Source organism: Vulpes vulpes, chromosome 11 (assembly GCF_048418805.1).
Source record: "Vulpes vulpes isolate BD-2025 chromosome 11, VulVul3, whole genome shotgun sequence".
NCBI lineage: Eukaryota > Metazoa > Chordata > Mammalia > Carnivora > Canidae > Vulpes > Vulpes vulpes.
In genome coordinates this window covers 52,118,355-52,132,950 of record NC_132790.1, presented here as the reverse complement: position 1 = coordinate 52,132,950, position 14,596 = coordinate 52,118,355, and the positions used below count along the sequence as shown (strand labels likewise).

Sequence of the window (14,596 nt, the reverse complement as noted above, 5' to 3'; positions counted from 1 at the left end):
CCCCGAAGCTGCCCCTTGGCCATGCTCCTGGCTGAGAGTTGGGGGGCTGGTCGTGCTTCCCCCACTGGGAGTCACAAGCCCCTCCATGGGCGGCTCTGAGGTGACAGCAGGTGACATCGGGTGAACTTGGCCTTCTCTAGAGGTGGGTAAAGGTTAGGATGTACTGTTTACAGTGGAAATCCTAAAAAGATTCCACTGTCAAAGTGTGACCCTCACAGCAGAAAGGCCCCTCCCTGGAAGCAGAGGGCAGGGGGAGCGGGTATGTGCACCAGTAGCAGAAGCACAGAGTGCCAGACAGGCCGGGTGTCTGTGGGGTGACGAGTCTCCTGGCCCAGGTCCTGCCAGGTGCCAGGCTTGCCCAGTGCTGCCCTCATGGAGCCCCCAGATCAGTCTGGAACCACCAGAACCAGGCCCATCTGTGGTTTGCTAGAAGGCTTGGATCTGTGAACCTGTTGAAAACATTAATTTATTTGTAAACAGGGTGACCTTGAATGTCATTTTTAACAAAGGTTAGAGAGTGTGGGCTTTTTTAGTAAACATTCATTTGCAATAAATTTCTTGGCCCATTTAAATTATCTTGTTTTGTAAATTTCAAAGAATATATTTAGTGGCAGAAATAATCATTTTAATTTCCAGAAAATACACAGGGGGCAAATTTGGTGAATGAATTGATCTCTAGACTTGACTGAATAGATGGTGCTACAAACATCTAAGAAATCAACTTTTAGGGACGCCTGGGTGGCTCAGCGTTTGAGCATCTGCCTTGGGCCCAGGGTGTGATCCTGGGGTCCCGTGATCCTGGGGTCCCGTGATCCTGGGTCCCTGCATGGAGCCTGCTTCTCCCTCTGCCTCTGTCTCTGCCCCTCTCTCTGCGTCTCTCATGAATAAATAAAATCTTTAAAAAAACAAAATCAACTTTTAGTTCTCTACTGAAAGCCAGTGGGATTCTAGCCGTGAGCACCATGGCGAAGCCCGCACTGAAGTCAGGTGCCTGCCATAGGCAGGCCTGAGGCCCCAGTCCTCTCCTGGGCTTGTGGTCTAGCCCCATGTCCTCCCGCAGTGTGAAGCACATCTCCTGCTCCCTGCTTATCCTGCACGCAGAGGATGACCCGGTCGTGCCCTTCCAGCTTGGCAGAAAGGTGGGTGTCAGGTGCTGCCCCTGGTGCGGGCGGGTGGCTTGCAGCTTCCCGTTGAGGCCAGGCCGGGCATACGTGCATGTGCAGGGGTTCTGCTGCTGGCAGGTGCCCCTTTTGAAGGAGACTTGGGTGGGGGCCGACGGGTGACACCTTGTGAGCACAGAGCAGTCAGAGGGTGTGGGCTTCTTGACCAGTATGTTCGGTGATGGCAAAAGGAGAGGAGAGGGTGAGTAGGGGGGGTCCTAGCCCCTGTGCAGGGGTCCTGGCCTGATGGAGCCTGACCACTAGCTGCTTAGCCAGGAGGGCTCACGGTGGTTGGCCAGAGGGAGAGAACTCTCAGGGGAGAGGATGCCCCGGCCGCAGCGCGGGGTCGCAGTCGGTACACTGGATACACAACCTTGGGGGTTGGACTGCTGTCGGGGACCATAGTGTTGTGAGGCCTCCATGTTTGCTTTTGCTGAGTTTGCTTTGCCTTTGCTGCCGGGAGAGAGCGTTAGATGTGTCGCTGAGTGTCGTGGGGGACGTTCTGCCTGGCGTGGCGATGCTGGGGCCGGGGGTGCCAGCGGGCAGGTGTCCTCCCCTAAAGCCCCCTGTAGCCGGCACAGGCCGCCCAGCAGCACTGCTTGGGCCTCAGCCCGGCCCCGGGGTGAGCCGTCAGGCCAGCGCGCCCCTCACGGCTGGCCGCCCCTGAGGAAGGGCCACCTGGGAGAGAGGTGTGAGGATGGGGTCCCTAGCTGAGGTGCTGGGGGCTGGGTGCTCATCAGCAGCCCTGGCCAGGCTGGCTGCAGGGTAGCAGCATTGTTGGTGGGGTGCTCCGGTTCTCTTCCCGGGATAGCGGCCTCCCTGCCTGCAGGGGGACCACCAGGTGCCTGTGGGTGCTGACCCGTCATGTCTCCCCTGTGCCAGCTCTACAACATCGCTGCTCCATCTCGAAGCTTCCGAGACTTCAAAGTTCAGTTTATCCCCTTTCACTCAGACCTTGGCTACAGGCACAAGTACATCTACAAGAGCCCTGAGCTTCCACGGATACTGAGGTGAGATATCCCCCACCCGGGACTCACTGGGTGGTGAAGGCTTAGGCCAGGCGTTCCTGTCACTCAAGAGCCTTCCATCTCCACAGAGGGCTTGCGTGCTGACTGCTGCCACAATCACACAGGGCAGTGACTCCCCTAGGCGTGGGTTGTGCAGGCTGTGTAGACACCCACCTCGGGGGGCACCCCAGACCCTGTGGTGCCCACACAGCTGTTGGGGCCGGCCTGGGGCATATAGCACATGGGAGACCCCAGGCCAGCTCCCAGAAGCCTGTTTGGCCTCAGCTGCTTCTTGGAGGGAGGCTGTGCTCCTGGCTGCACCACCGCGGCCAGTCTGGGCTGGGACTGTGGCTGGGTTGTGGGCACCCATCCCGTTCCCAGGTGCGGAGCCCAAGCATGAGGGCAGGACAGTGGCCAAGGGCAGTGTGGACAGGGTGAGGCCCAACCCCCTGCCCCCATCCCAGGCACAGGCAGCCCCCGCTGTGCCGATGGCCTGCAGGGTGCTTTCATGGGGCTGCTGGCACTGGGGTGCCGGGACCGGCCCTCGGGGAGTCTGATGGCAGCCTACCCCCGTCAGCCCGCCGTGGTCACCTCAGCGGGGCCCTGAGGGCTGAAGGAGTATGGCTTTGCTCTAGGGCTATGATTTCCCTAGCGCAAGAGGAACACGTTCCAGAAAATCAAGCCTGGAGTGTAGCTCTAGAGTTTAGAACGAAGGACAGCAGCCCGAGACCCGGTCTCTGCCCCTACAGGGTCGGGGTCTGACCAGGCCTTTCTGTTGGTGCCCTGGGTCTGTCACTCAGGCCTTCTGTGTGGGTGCTGGTCCTCCTGGGATGGGCTGACGGAGATCATGGGCCACAGGACCCTGGTGGCTGCTGACGGTTGTCCGGTCCTGTCTAGGGAGTTCCTGGGGAAGTCAGAACCCAGGCGCCAGCACTGAGTCCTGCTGCCTGAAGGAGCATGAAGACCTCTGCCCTCCCCGTCTGCTGTGGCCGCTCGGCGTCCTTGATGCTCCTGGACAGAGGACCCGGATGCCAGCTGGGGCGGGCGGAGGAGGCCCAGCTGACCCAGGGCGCCCACCTGGGCAGCTGGGAGCGTGGCTGTCCGTGGAAGGCACAGGTTGTTGGCGTGTGATCCCATCCCTCTTATTGCCCCTGAACCTGAGCTCTTGTCGGGCGGACAGTGACCATGCAGGCCAGCCCCCCGCTGCTGGACCCCACACCTGCTGAGCTGGGCCCAGGGGTCCTGGGGGGGCCGGGGGTGTGGGGTCTGGAGACCATGCTGCGTGAGATGGCGGCGGTCCCAGCTCTCCCCCCAGCACCCTTTGTTCCCCGGGGCCTCACAGTGGGGGATGGGTCCACGACCTGCACTTCCTCTGCTTTCTCCCCACCTGTCCACCTAACCTGGCCTTGGACTGAGCATTTATTTAAGAATAAAATTGTGGTGGTGGTCCATCTGTCATGTCTTGGTGGCACCTCCAGCTGCCCCAGGCCCTGCTCAGGGTCCAGCCCATGGGAGAAGGGGCGGCTCCACAAGGGCGGACGTCCTGGAGCTGCCTTTTCTCCTTCTGGATGGGGAGGCCTGTGCAAGGAGGGGTGAGGTGTGTTCGTGAGGGGCCAGCTCTCCAGATGGGACAGAGGGTGTTTCCCTAAAATACCTAACCCGGAGCAGGCTTGCAGGATGATGATGTCACTCAGCAGGCTCTGGGGTGGCACCCACAGATGCCAGGCTGGCCCCTGGCACTGGTCTGTGAAGAGCCTTGGGGCAGCAGAGCGTGGGATCTCTCGCTCTGGCCGAGCATGGCCTCGCTCACTCACTGAGAGGAGTTGGGGGGGGGGGGCCCAAACCTTTTGTCAAAGCAGCCTCCCTGCCCTTCAGCCGCCCTTGCAGACCCTGCTGCCCAGTGGCCCGGTGCCCAGTGGGACCAGCTCCGTGCAACCTGAGGAGTGAGGGGACAGGGACGCCGGGTCTGGTAAGGAAGGCGGAGCAAGGACCCACCCCCCACCCTCTAGACCCACTGCTCCAACGGCCGACTGCTTCAGGTCCTGAAGCTCTGGGGCTTTCCAGTCGAGGGGGCGCAGATTTCCCCGGGGCATGGAGGGCCTCGCCCTCAGCCTGCCTGGGGGCCCAGGTGCCAACGCAGGGGCAGGCACCTGCAAGCTGCCCCCAGTGATACTCACATCCGGGAAACCAGGCCTCTGACAAATGGGTTGAAACAGATTCCCCCGAGGTGTGTTCATGCCAGGTGTATGTTCTTCCTGTTGGACAGGCCCCTGCTGCCTCCTGGGTCTCCCCTGGGGACGAGCCCTGCCTGCGGCAGCGCACCCCATCCTCAGGTAGACGCCCCCCCCCCCCCACACCATGTTCCCCAGTAACTGCTGTGCCAGGTGACAGAAGCCGCTTGCGCAGCCGCGTCAGTCTGTGTGAGCCACCCCAGCTCCCCCCTGGGGGCGAGGCAGGCCATGAAGTTGGGCTGCAGTGCTTTGACAGGTCTGACAGGCCTGACAGGCGGGCTGAGGAGCAGGAAGCAGGGACAGGCCCTCGCTCGCTCATGGCGGTTCATCAGTTCCAAACGCCCCCCCCCCCCAAGTGATTAACGAAGCCTGAACCGAACCGTGGGCTGTGGCATTTGTAACCCGCAACGATACAAAACCAGTCTTAGGGGGAACAGAAGGAACAGATGCAGACACACACAGCCATCAATTCTGTGGTTTACATGTGTGTCCTGGGAGCCACTTGGCACCCCTAGATCCCAGACGGCTCCAGGGGGACGTGCCCTTGTCCCCAGGGCCAGGAGTGGGTGACGAGACATGCAAAAGCAGCAATGCAGTCTGCACCAACAGTGCTAACACCCTGATGGCAGATCTGAGACTCCTTTCATGAGCTGGTGGTTCTGGCACATACTCCACATTCCTCTCACGGCCGGGGTGGGAGAACCTGGTCCGTCCTTAATCCCAGGGCCTAGGCCATTCCGAGGGAGGCTCTGAGGCCTGCGCCTGGCACCAGCCCCCACCCTGCCCACGGCGCAGAATGGAACACGGGCCAGGCCGGCCAAGCACAGGCAGGAAGGTTTAATCGGTGTCTCACACAAGGCAGTAACAGTAAGTGGCACAGTGATGGTCACACATGGCCCAAGAGACAGGACAGCAGGAGGGGGTGGGGGGGTGACCACAGCCGCTGAACATGGGCCTCCCCAGCAGACCTGCAGCTCTGGTGACGTGCTCGTGAGTAGGTCGTCTGTGGGCCGATTCTGTGAGCAGTCAGAACTCGGAGTGAGGGCAGAGCCTGTGGGAGGGTGCTGCCCCTGGCTCTCCCCTGGGCAGCTGCCCCCACCAGCCTCCACCCAGGCAGAGTACAAAGCAGGCTCCCTTCTGGGCCTGCTCAGTCCCTTCCATGGCAGGCACGCTGGCACAAAGGGCGGGCAAGGGAGGCTGGCCTGGAGTGAAGGACAGGAGACGCAGCCCCCAGGACACGGCAGGGGCATAGCCCCGGGGCCCCAGGCTGGGCAAAACATCCCGGCATTGTCTCTCAAGCACAAAACTTCAGAAGTAAAATCTTTAGTTACTAAAACAAAAACAGGTTTTAGCTATTTTTGTTTTCCCATGAAGTTGATTTCCCTCTTGAAAAAGCAAAACCAAGCTAATGTTGCATCAGTCAGCCTTGTCCTAGCCAAGGACCCCCAAGATGCCAGACGCGGGTGTCCTCCCCCATCTATCAGTCTGGAAACCCGGGGCCAGGGCACCCATGCGGCAGCTGCAGACACAAGGAGGCCACAGCTGTGGCCAGCTCCCCGGACTTGGCCACAGCTGCCTGCCCAGACCCCAGAATCCAGAGGCTCAAAGCTAAAAACAAGCTCACTGCCAGGTGCGTGCAAGGTCTCAGAGGAGCCAGCCGGCGGCTCCCACTTCCCCACCTCCTCATGTAGGTGAGCTATAGCTGCCGGGCACCCCGGCCGGGGCTGTGCGCTCTGCTCTGCTTTCCTGCAGGACACTGGGGAGCATCTCACTTCTTGCACCCTTCCTTCCTGGCTCACCCTAAGCCACGACCGCGATCCTCAAGGCTCTCCAGAAACAACCCTGCAACAAGCAGGTGGTGGCCGGGGGGCCTAATCCCTGGGGAGGTTGGGGGGTGGGATCTGCAGGTCGGAGGGCTCCACCCCCCAGATGTCCCGGGCGTACTCCGTGATGGTCCGGTCGCTGGAGAACTTGCCCGAACATGCGATGTTCCTGATGACCTTCTTGGTCCACTCCCTGGGGTTCTGCAGAGGGAAGGACAGGCTGAGTGATCTCAGGCACCACACAGGATAGCCTTCTGGACTATTCCCGGATGAGCTCTCAGCCTCCAGGCAGCCTGATGAACAAAGGGAAGTGGCCATCAACCCCTCGCTGACCAGAAAAGCTACCAAATGACTAGACAGAGGGGCAAGGAGCCTCAAAATGTGTCACAACCTCAGGGCACGGCTGGTGTGACAAACAACAGCAAGCAAGTACTCACCACCAAGTGGATCCAGGGGCTCTCCTGTCCACAGCTCACCCCCTCCCCCGCCCCGAATGAGCCAGCACTGAAAGGAGCCTTCCGGAAAGGGCAGACTGCTGAGGCCCATGTCAGGAGCAAAGGCTCCCCCCCAGAGCCCTGCCTGGTCACTTGGTTTCCCGGGATCCCCTGTTCTTTGACAGGTCCTCAAGGGCAGGCAGCTTCCCTGTGGGTGGGGTGGGGGGGCCAGGACCGTAGCATCAGGAACACACACCCCTCAGGCCTCATCCAAGAACCTGGTTAATAATCCATCTGACTCACAACTCGGCGCACAGCCAGAGTTCTCCCACTGCCACCCCCGGTGAGGCACACGGGCTGGGTGTCCAGAAAACCCCAGGAAGGGGAGGCAGTGGGTATGAGGGACGGACACCCTCCTTCACCTCCCAGGCTCAGGCCCTTATGACTACGAGACCCCGCATGGATGTGCCCACTCCCTCAGGGTACAGGCTAGCACATGCTCCACACAGAAATGGATGAGGGGGGGCCCTTGTCCACCTCGCTAAGGAGCGGGGAGCTGGTTGCGGCGGCCTGGCCTCACAAAGGCCTCTCCTTACGGCTATGTGTCCCTCCCTCTACTTAACACAGAAGCTTGCACCCTTCTAGGAAGCGGGCATTCTCACAGTTAAACCAGTTTTTCTGTGCACACGTCTTCGTGGCTCTGCACCCACCCCCCCACCCTCCTGATGACGCTGCAGGGGAACTCAGACCACAGGCTGGGGCTGCCTCTGCCGTCCGCACAAAGGAAACTCCTGCCCCACTCACTTGCCTTCTGTGCTGGTGTGACTGGCTGCGCAGATGCCAGCGTGGATGACAGCCTGGCCCCAGGGGTTGAGCAGACGGACAACTGAGGCAGTCTGAGCAGGAAGTGATGAAGCAGCCCTGGCCAGCCCGCGTCCACGAGGGAGCTCAGCCTGCCAAACCCCCAGCCACCCTGCCCTGGGCCACAGGATGAACCGTGGCCTCCCAGGACTGGACCTCAGAGATGTCGCCCATTGCTCCCCTGCTAGGCTGCCCCACCAGCTCCGGGGCCCTACAGTCATACCCGGTACAGCTGGTCCACCTGGGCCTGGCATGCCACGTATGCTTCATAATCTGCAAACACCTTGAACCTGAAACGGGAGATAGGAGACTAGGCCACCGTGGTAGGTAACAAGCCAGAGACTGGCTAACGGCCACCAGATTACAGCCACTCCAGTTCCCACACCTCGGGATGATGGCGTCTATCAGGCCGCAGAGTAGCTCTATGAGTAGTACTTCCGTTCTGGGGATACTGTTCTATAAAAACCTTGTTGTAAGCCGTTTCTTTAAAGAAGGGATTGTAAACAATGCATCGTCCCCTTGCGAGGGGGGTGGGGCTGGGGGCTGGGGTCCCTTTGAACAGCACAGGCGGAGAGGCCTCCTGCTGACCCCACCTCCCAGGATGACAGCGAGGCTCCGAGCAGCCATCTGTTCCCAGGGCCCACCTGGGCTGTGACCTGGTGATCTATAGGGAAAGGATGTGGTGGACAAAACTGTAGGACTTAGGAACAGGGAAATGCAGACAATTCATGAAACCATGAACAATGTTTCCGTGATCACAGTCTGAGCCAGGGCCACACTCCTAGCCCTGTGACGTGTGGGGCTGCCATTTGGTCTGACACCTGCTCACAGCCCTCACTGAAGAGCAACAGGGGAAACCAACCCAAAGGCAACCGAGAGTGGAACAGGTCAGCTCTCAGCATTTAGCAGATTCAGCTCTTCCCAACAGGGTGGAGCAAAGAACCGTCAAGGACGACAGGCAGCACTGCTGACTTGTAGGGACGTTATAATCACGTGTAGACACATCGTAACACAACATTAACTACGTTGTAATTTGTGTCACAGGGTAATTCCACTTTAACCACTTTGTGCCACACTGCCCAACACCTGCCTCAGCTGGGACTGTGAAGCAGAGCCCTCTGCCCTACCGCCTTCCAGAAGTTTCTGGGGCATCCTGCCCACACCCCCGTTCTCTCGGGGAAGAGAGGGCTCAGGAATTGCCTCCACCAGCCCCATGAGAAGCCACCTTCTGCTCACCATGCCCTTCTGGGGGGCCAACCAGTGCCGGCGAGGGTGGACCATGAGCTGGCAGTCCCTACCGCCAGGGTGCCCCAGCCTTTAAGCACCTGCAGAGGCCCCTGCAGGCCCTGGTTGTGGCTGAGCCGGTCCAGGTCAATGGTCTGAGCCTCTGCCTGGGAGGCTGGGCTGGGAGGCCGGGGGTCACCCCTAAAGCACAGCCTACCACCCACCAGGAAGATGACCCACCTGTGTGACCTGCCGGTAGGGAGGGACATAAGAACGAACCTGTCGTGGTTCAGCAGCATGTTGACAACATCCCTGAAGCAGTGTGGATCCTTGGGAGAGAAGAAGCCGCTGCTGATCTGGTCCAGGGCCTGCCTCAGCTCGGGCAGGCGCTCATAGTACTCTCTGGCATTGTACCTGCAGGGAGGCGGGGCCAGGTGTCAGCCTCTGCGGGCAGGGGCAGTGTGCCTGTACGGGGCACACACTCCCAGATGGCTCCAGGCCTGGGAGGCCTGCACGGGCAGCCCGGCCACACGCACTGCTGGGCCCTGAAGAGGCAGCAATGCGCCCGACATGCAGACTGAATCCCAGGGCTCCCGGCTCACAGAAACGTGGTTACTGGAAGACCTGCAGTCGCACGTGCGCCGCCACCATACTCTGATGGGGGGCAGGCTGCCTGAGAACCTGCCTGCTGCACACCATCTCTACCTCTGACCCTGCTCCCTGCCACCACCCTGCCTCTTGGCGCCATGACAATGACCAGGAAAACCAGGTGTTCACCTGTAGGGCCACAGCTATCAGGGAGTCTGGGGGGTGGAAGCATGTGAGTTCCCAGGACATGGGATAGGGCAGAGAGCCCAAATGAGAAGCAGGTGGAAAAGGACACATGGGGGAGTGTGCTGCTCTCAGGCTGAGCCATCTGGCTCACTCTCAAGTGTGACTTTAGGTGACATTTGGGTTTTTACTCAGCTGGTCCCTGAGGCCTCACCAATTTTAGGCAGTTAGGCAATCCTGTCTTTTCATCTGTTGCTCAGAATCAAGCTGGGGCCAGACTCAAGAATATCGGAGGTCATGAAACATGAGGAAAGGCTGAGAACATGTCATAGACTAAAGGAGACAGAAGACCTGCCGTCAAAACATGGGGGTGCCCTGGATGCGAACCTGGGACAGAGAAGGATATTCGTGGGGAAACAGTGAATGAAGCATGAACTTTAATAAATGACACTGCGCCGCTATTGGTGAGCTCATTCTGACCATGTACCACTCTAGAAGATGTAAGCAATAGGGGAATTAGCAGAAGGGTCTACGGAGCTCTGTGCTATCTCTGCAACTCTTCTGTAAATCTGAAATTATTCCAAGACCATGGGGTTACTGTACAGAATCTGGCCAGGGAATCTCAGCAGTAGGCCAGCCCCAAATCCCCACACTGGCCCAGAGTGCTCAGGGCTTTCCCTCCAGAGACTGGCGCCTTCCGCCCTTTTAAAAACTCTTTCTGAACCCACAGACTGGGCCAGTGGAGACCAGCACAGAGCAGCCAGCTGCCGCCCAAGCCAGCCTCCTGGGACAGCCCATGGGAGCTCCGGACGTGGGGAAGCTCGGCCACCATGCCCACAGCCACCCATCCACCAGGTGGGCCTCTCCCCCAGCAAGTGCAGGCCTGGCTCCCAGAGCCCTCTCAGCTCCACCCCCACTCCCACCCCCCATGCTCCAAGCAGTGCCCAGGATGCTGCTGTGCCCTCAATGGCAGAGGGAAAGACACACACCCTTTCTGGTCCAGGGCCTCAACATCCTCCACACGCATGCCAAAGATGAAGAGGTTCTCAGTGCCGGCTTCCTCGGCCATCTCCACATTGGCGCCATCCATGGTGCCAATAGTGAGGGCCCCATTGAGCATAAACTTCATGTTGCCTGTGCCCGAGGCTTCGGTGCCCGCAGTGGAGATCTGCTGTGACAGGTCTGCCGCGGGGATCACTGCAAGCAGGTGGACGAGAAGGTACGTCATCACAGGCTGCTCACAGCACAAGAGCAAGGGGAATTGTGTAGGGATACCACACGCCCTCCTCCAGCCCATGGCTGGTGTTCCCAGAGCGGGCACCACCTCCTGTCCACTCCAGGATGGGCCTGAGCCCTGCAGCTCACTCCTGCTGGCCTGTAAGGGCTTCCGTTCCTGATCCAGGGCCATCTGAGGCCAAGATGGTGACTCCTGAGAAGACCCAAGGTAGCAGAAGACCTGTGTTCTGAAAGCTTCCAGGGACCAGGCCCAACCATCGTCTAGGGGCCTGTGGTTCTGGCTTTGGGCGTTATCATTCCCTTGTACCCCATCAGTAGTTCTGTCTCCTGCCATCAGCCCATAAGGCTCCTCAGGGCACTTAAGAATCTAGACTCTTAAAGAACCAAAGAAGTAGGACAGTGGGGTGATTTCCTTGTCTTCACACACACACAAGTCCCCCTATGCTATATTCAGACTGGGCAGAGCCAGCCATGATGACCACCCAAATGCTGGGCCTTAAGGCTTCTCCCAAGGCTAGGCTCCCTGTGCCTCCAAGGTATGGCTACTGGGAGAGCTGCATCGTCCTACTCTGCCTTGGCATCCCTGCCCCCACGTCCTCCTCGTGTCCATGGAGCTGATGTGGCTTCCCCAGCCCAGTGGCTGGCATTCAGGGTCAGCAAAGGTCAGAGTCCAGCCTTTGTTCAAGGCCAAGGACCAGGGTAGGGAGATAAGGGCATCTCCAGCCCCCATGAGCTGACGTGACAGCAGACCCTCTGGTGCAGCAAGTTCAAGAGCTGGGGAGCACTTGGGGGATCCAGACCCTGGCTCTGAGACTCCACACCAGGAACCCCAAGGCCGGTTCTAAAGGTGCCCGGGAGCCAGCTGGCCCCAGAGAACAGTGAGGAGGGGGGAGTTCCCGGCAGCAAAGGGCTGTAAGGTACATCAGAAGCTCAGTGAAGAACCACAGTACTGACCCTGAGCCGTGTATGGTCTGTGACAGCTGAGGGACCAGAGACCATCTGATGACCCGGCCGAGCTGGCCTGAGAGGGGAGAGAGTTATTCAGTGCAAAGGGCAGCAGCTGGGGAGTTACAGAAGTGCCTACTGCTCTGAGCCAGGATTCCAGGCTCAGGTTTTCCAGGTTCCTGCCAGGGCCTCAGGGAGTGGCCAGTTTAGAAAGCCCTGTCCAGCTCAGGACAGTCACACTCCAGCTGCCTTGGAAGAGGCAGATGCCAGCCCAGATCGGAGGCTGGCAAGGCCCTTGAGAGCACATAGATGCTGGCAGCAGAAGCATCCTCAGGGGGTGGGAGGAGGCCCACCCTGGAAGCATATCCTGCCAGCAAGAACAAGTTGGAAGAGCAGGAAAGAATGCTGGGGAACAGAGGACAGGAGAGGAGCAAGGTCACAGTAAGTGAGAAAGGATAGAAACAAAGGATGTCCGTGGTGGACAATCATTTCTGCACTTAGTGATGGGCAGGGAGGTCCCCCAAAGCCTTTCACTGCTAGAACCAAGGTCACCGCTGGCCAGAAGAGCCTGGTGGCCGGGCAGCGTTCATCTGCCTGACCAGCAGCGACCACCCATTTCATACTTGGGCAGGAGCGGGCTTTCCTGTCTCATGCAGCCCCCCAGGGCCTACCTTTCTCAGCCAAAGACACTCGGTAGTTCTCCAGGAAGATCACTTTGAGCCTGTCGCCCACAACAGGATCATGGTTGACTACGTTGCCGATGGATGTGACCAGCTTGATGATCATCTTTGCCATGTGATAACCGGGGGCTGCCTGGACACGGACAGGAAATTCAGCATGAACACACTTGTGCTCAGGGCAGCACAGGGTCCTCAGAGGGTCCCGGGGCCCGTGCTGATCTGTGGTCATGCTGGGCCGGGGGCTACCTGCCACATGTGCTACCTCAGCCTGTGCTGAAACCTGTCAGCCTCAAACCTGTTCTGACTCGTCAGTTCTTTAGGAATGGGATCAAGGGAGGAGGAATTTTAGAACTACCCACTTCTCAGAAACCGGGAACTAAGGAACATACTAGGACATGCCAGACGGGTGTCTGGGGAAGACACACAACCCAACCTCCATAGCAAATCAGTTGCAGACAGAGAGGATGCAGGCATGTGGGAAGCTCCTGATGATGAGATTCAGCGGACAGCAAGCAGTGGCCAGCTTAGGCCCTTGCCAGGGTCCAGAGTCAAACAAACTGCTCCAGATACTTAGGACTTTGCCATCTACATGTGAAGACCCTATCACGTGGTGGTGGTAGAGCCTGTATCTGCGGTGGCTTGGGAGGAAAATATCATTGGGAACACGGGTGAAGCATTTACAGGTGATACTACATCTGGAACCAACTCTTAAATGGTCCCAAAGGAGTCTGGGATAGGTGTATGGATACTATTACCATTCTTTCTACTTTTCTCCAAGCTGAAAAATCTTAGTAATGAATATTTAAAAAACTGCTGGAAAGCCCACACCCTGGGCTGAGGAAATGGCCGGCGCTGGGGGGAGGGCTGGGGGCCAAGGAGATATCCCTCGTCTGCTGGCCCCAGGCAGATGCTCAAACCTCCTGTCCACCCTCATGTGTGCTTCAGCTGGTGGAGCACAGTGCCCGGGCTCCGCCCCATAGCTGCCCATGAATTAGCAACACCCCACAGTGTCCTCATGTTCTCTGATGATGCTGAGGCTTTTGGGGAAAAGTGGCAGAGGATGGGGATACCTGCCCTAGAGCATGGAGCATGGAGAGGAGACCCACCAAGGAGTAATGGCAGCATACTGGGACTCCGCGACTGCATGTCCAAAAGCATGCACCACTGTGAACACAGGAAATAAAGCTAGGCTGAGCTCCCAGCAGCTGCACATCTGGCTGATGGAGCAGCCAGCAATCTACGCCCACTCAGCACACGAGTGCAAGGCAGTCAGTGGGCACCATGCTGGGGCCTAAGAGCAGGCACAGGTGCAGAAGAGTGGTGGTTATGCAAGGAATGGCACTGCCCTATCAGATGGAAGGCCAGCAAGCCCCCTGGGGCTGTAGACCTCCCACTTTCATGTGCTTGGCAGGCAAGGGGCCCATGCAGCTCCCTCCTATTGCTGAGCTGATGGACACTGAGTCACCTCAGTCCACAAGCACACCTGGGGAAGTAAGGACCTCTGGTGTTCCATATGTGTGCTGGCTCTGAGCCATTGCAGTGTCCGGCCCACCAGGCAACTGGCACTCAGGTTAGGATAAAAAGCATGGTGGTTTGTGCATTCAAGTTAAATACCAAGCAAGGAGCAAAGAGGACATCACCTCACCTTGCCCCCAATCATGATGGTCCTGGGCACAAAGGCCTTGGCTGGGTCCTTCTTTATTCCTGCAGGACAAATGAGAGATTCAAATAAGGCACTAAAGCCTGACAAAGCCCTGCTCTGGGATGTGGTGTGCCAATCAGCCTCCTGTTGGGGGTCAGAGCAACCCCAATACAGGTGGTAGGGTACAGCCAGCGGGCCCCTGTGTGTCTGCTGGGAACTCTTGCTTACTAAAGGTATAAGCCCCCTAGATTCTGCATTTATATCCCACTTTGGTGAGGGAGGAGCCCAGGAACAAACTCTTCCAAAAGACTCACAGGAAAAGCTGTACCTCTGTTCCCACAACAGCCCAAAGCAGGAGGATGGCTTGGGTCTAGTCACTGGCTGTCAAGGCCTCTGCACATGATGGATACTTGGAAAAGAGGGGACTCTGGGATCATAGAATTGGCACCGGCACCCCTTGAGGGGCATGAGTGAGACCCTGAAACTCTCCTGCACGGGGGCAGCCAGAGGGTCAGGGGACAAGCCCCTGGCCCTCAGTGTATAACGGAGAGGTGCCGAGGTGTCTACAGAGAGGGGTGAGGC

The 14,596-nt window shown here is 58.7% G+C and overlaps 2 protein-coding genes across 6 annotated transcripts in view; one reads left to right on the top strand and one right to left on the bottom strand.

Moving 5' to 3' along the window:
* The window catches only part of ABHD12 (abhydrolase domain containing 12, lysophospholipase), a 70,787-nt gene extending 67,167 nt beyond the window's left edge, over window positions 1-3,620 (top strand). The window contains exons 11-13 of one of the 2 annotated variants that reach the window (XM_026016334.2): window positions 1,061-1,139; window positions 2,043-2,170; window positions 3,065-3,620. In XM_026016334.2, the coding sequence (XP_025872119.1) occupies window positions 1,061-1,139; window positions 2,043-2,170; window positions 3,065-3,104 (247 nt within the window). In that variant the 3' untranslated portion in view covers window positions 3,105-3,620. Of the gene's footprint in view, window positions 1-1,060; window positions 1,140-1,989; window positions 2,171-3,064 lie in introns of both variants that reach the window. The other variant, XM_072727398.1, reaches the window with a different exon arrangement.
* Window positions 3,621-5,220: 1,600 nt separating this feature from the next.
* Window positions 5,221-14,596, bottom strand: part of PYGB (glycogen phosphorylase B) — a 58,667-nt gene continuing 49,291 nt past the window's right edge. For 2 of the 4 annotated variants that reach the window (XM_072727396.1, XM_072727395.1), the window contains exons 15-21: window positions 14,018-14,076; window positions 12,364-12,505; window positions 10,501-10,708; window positions 9,020-9,154; window positions 7,740-7,806; window positions 7,464-7,512; window positions 5,221-6,422 (exon numbers count right to left, since the gene is read on the bottom strand). In XM_072727396.1, the coding sequence (XP_072583497.1) occupies window positions 6,199-6,422; window positions 7,464-7,512; window positions 7,740-7,806; window positions 9,020-9,154; window positions 10,501-10,708; window positions 12,364-12,505; window positions 14,018-14,076 (884 nt within the window). In that variant the 3' untranslated portion in view covers window positions 5,221-6,198. The remainder of the gene's footprint in view (window positions 6,423-7,463; window positions 7,513-7,739; window positions 7,807-9,019; window positions 9,155-10,500; window positions 10,709-12,363; window positions 12,506-14,017; window positions 14,077-14,596) is intronic. The other 2 variants (XM_026016396.2, XM_026016394.2) reach the window with 1 other exon arrangement.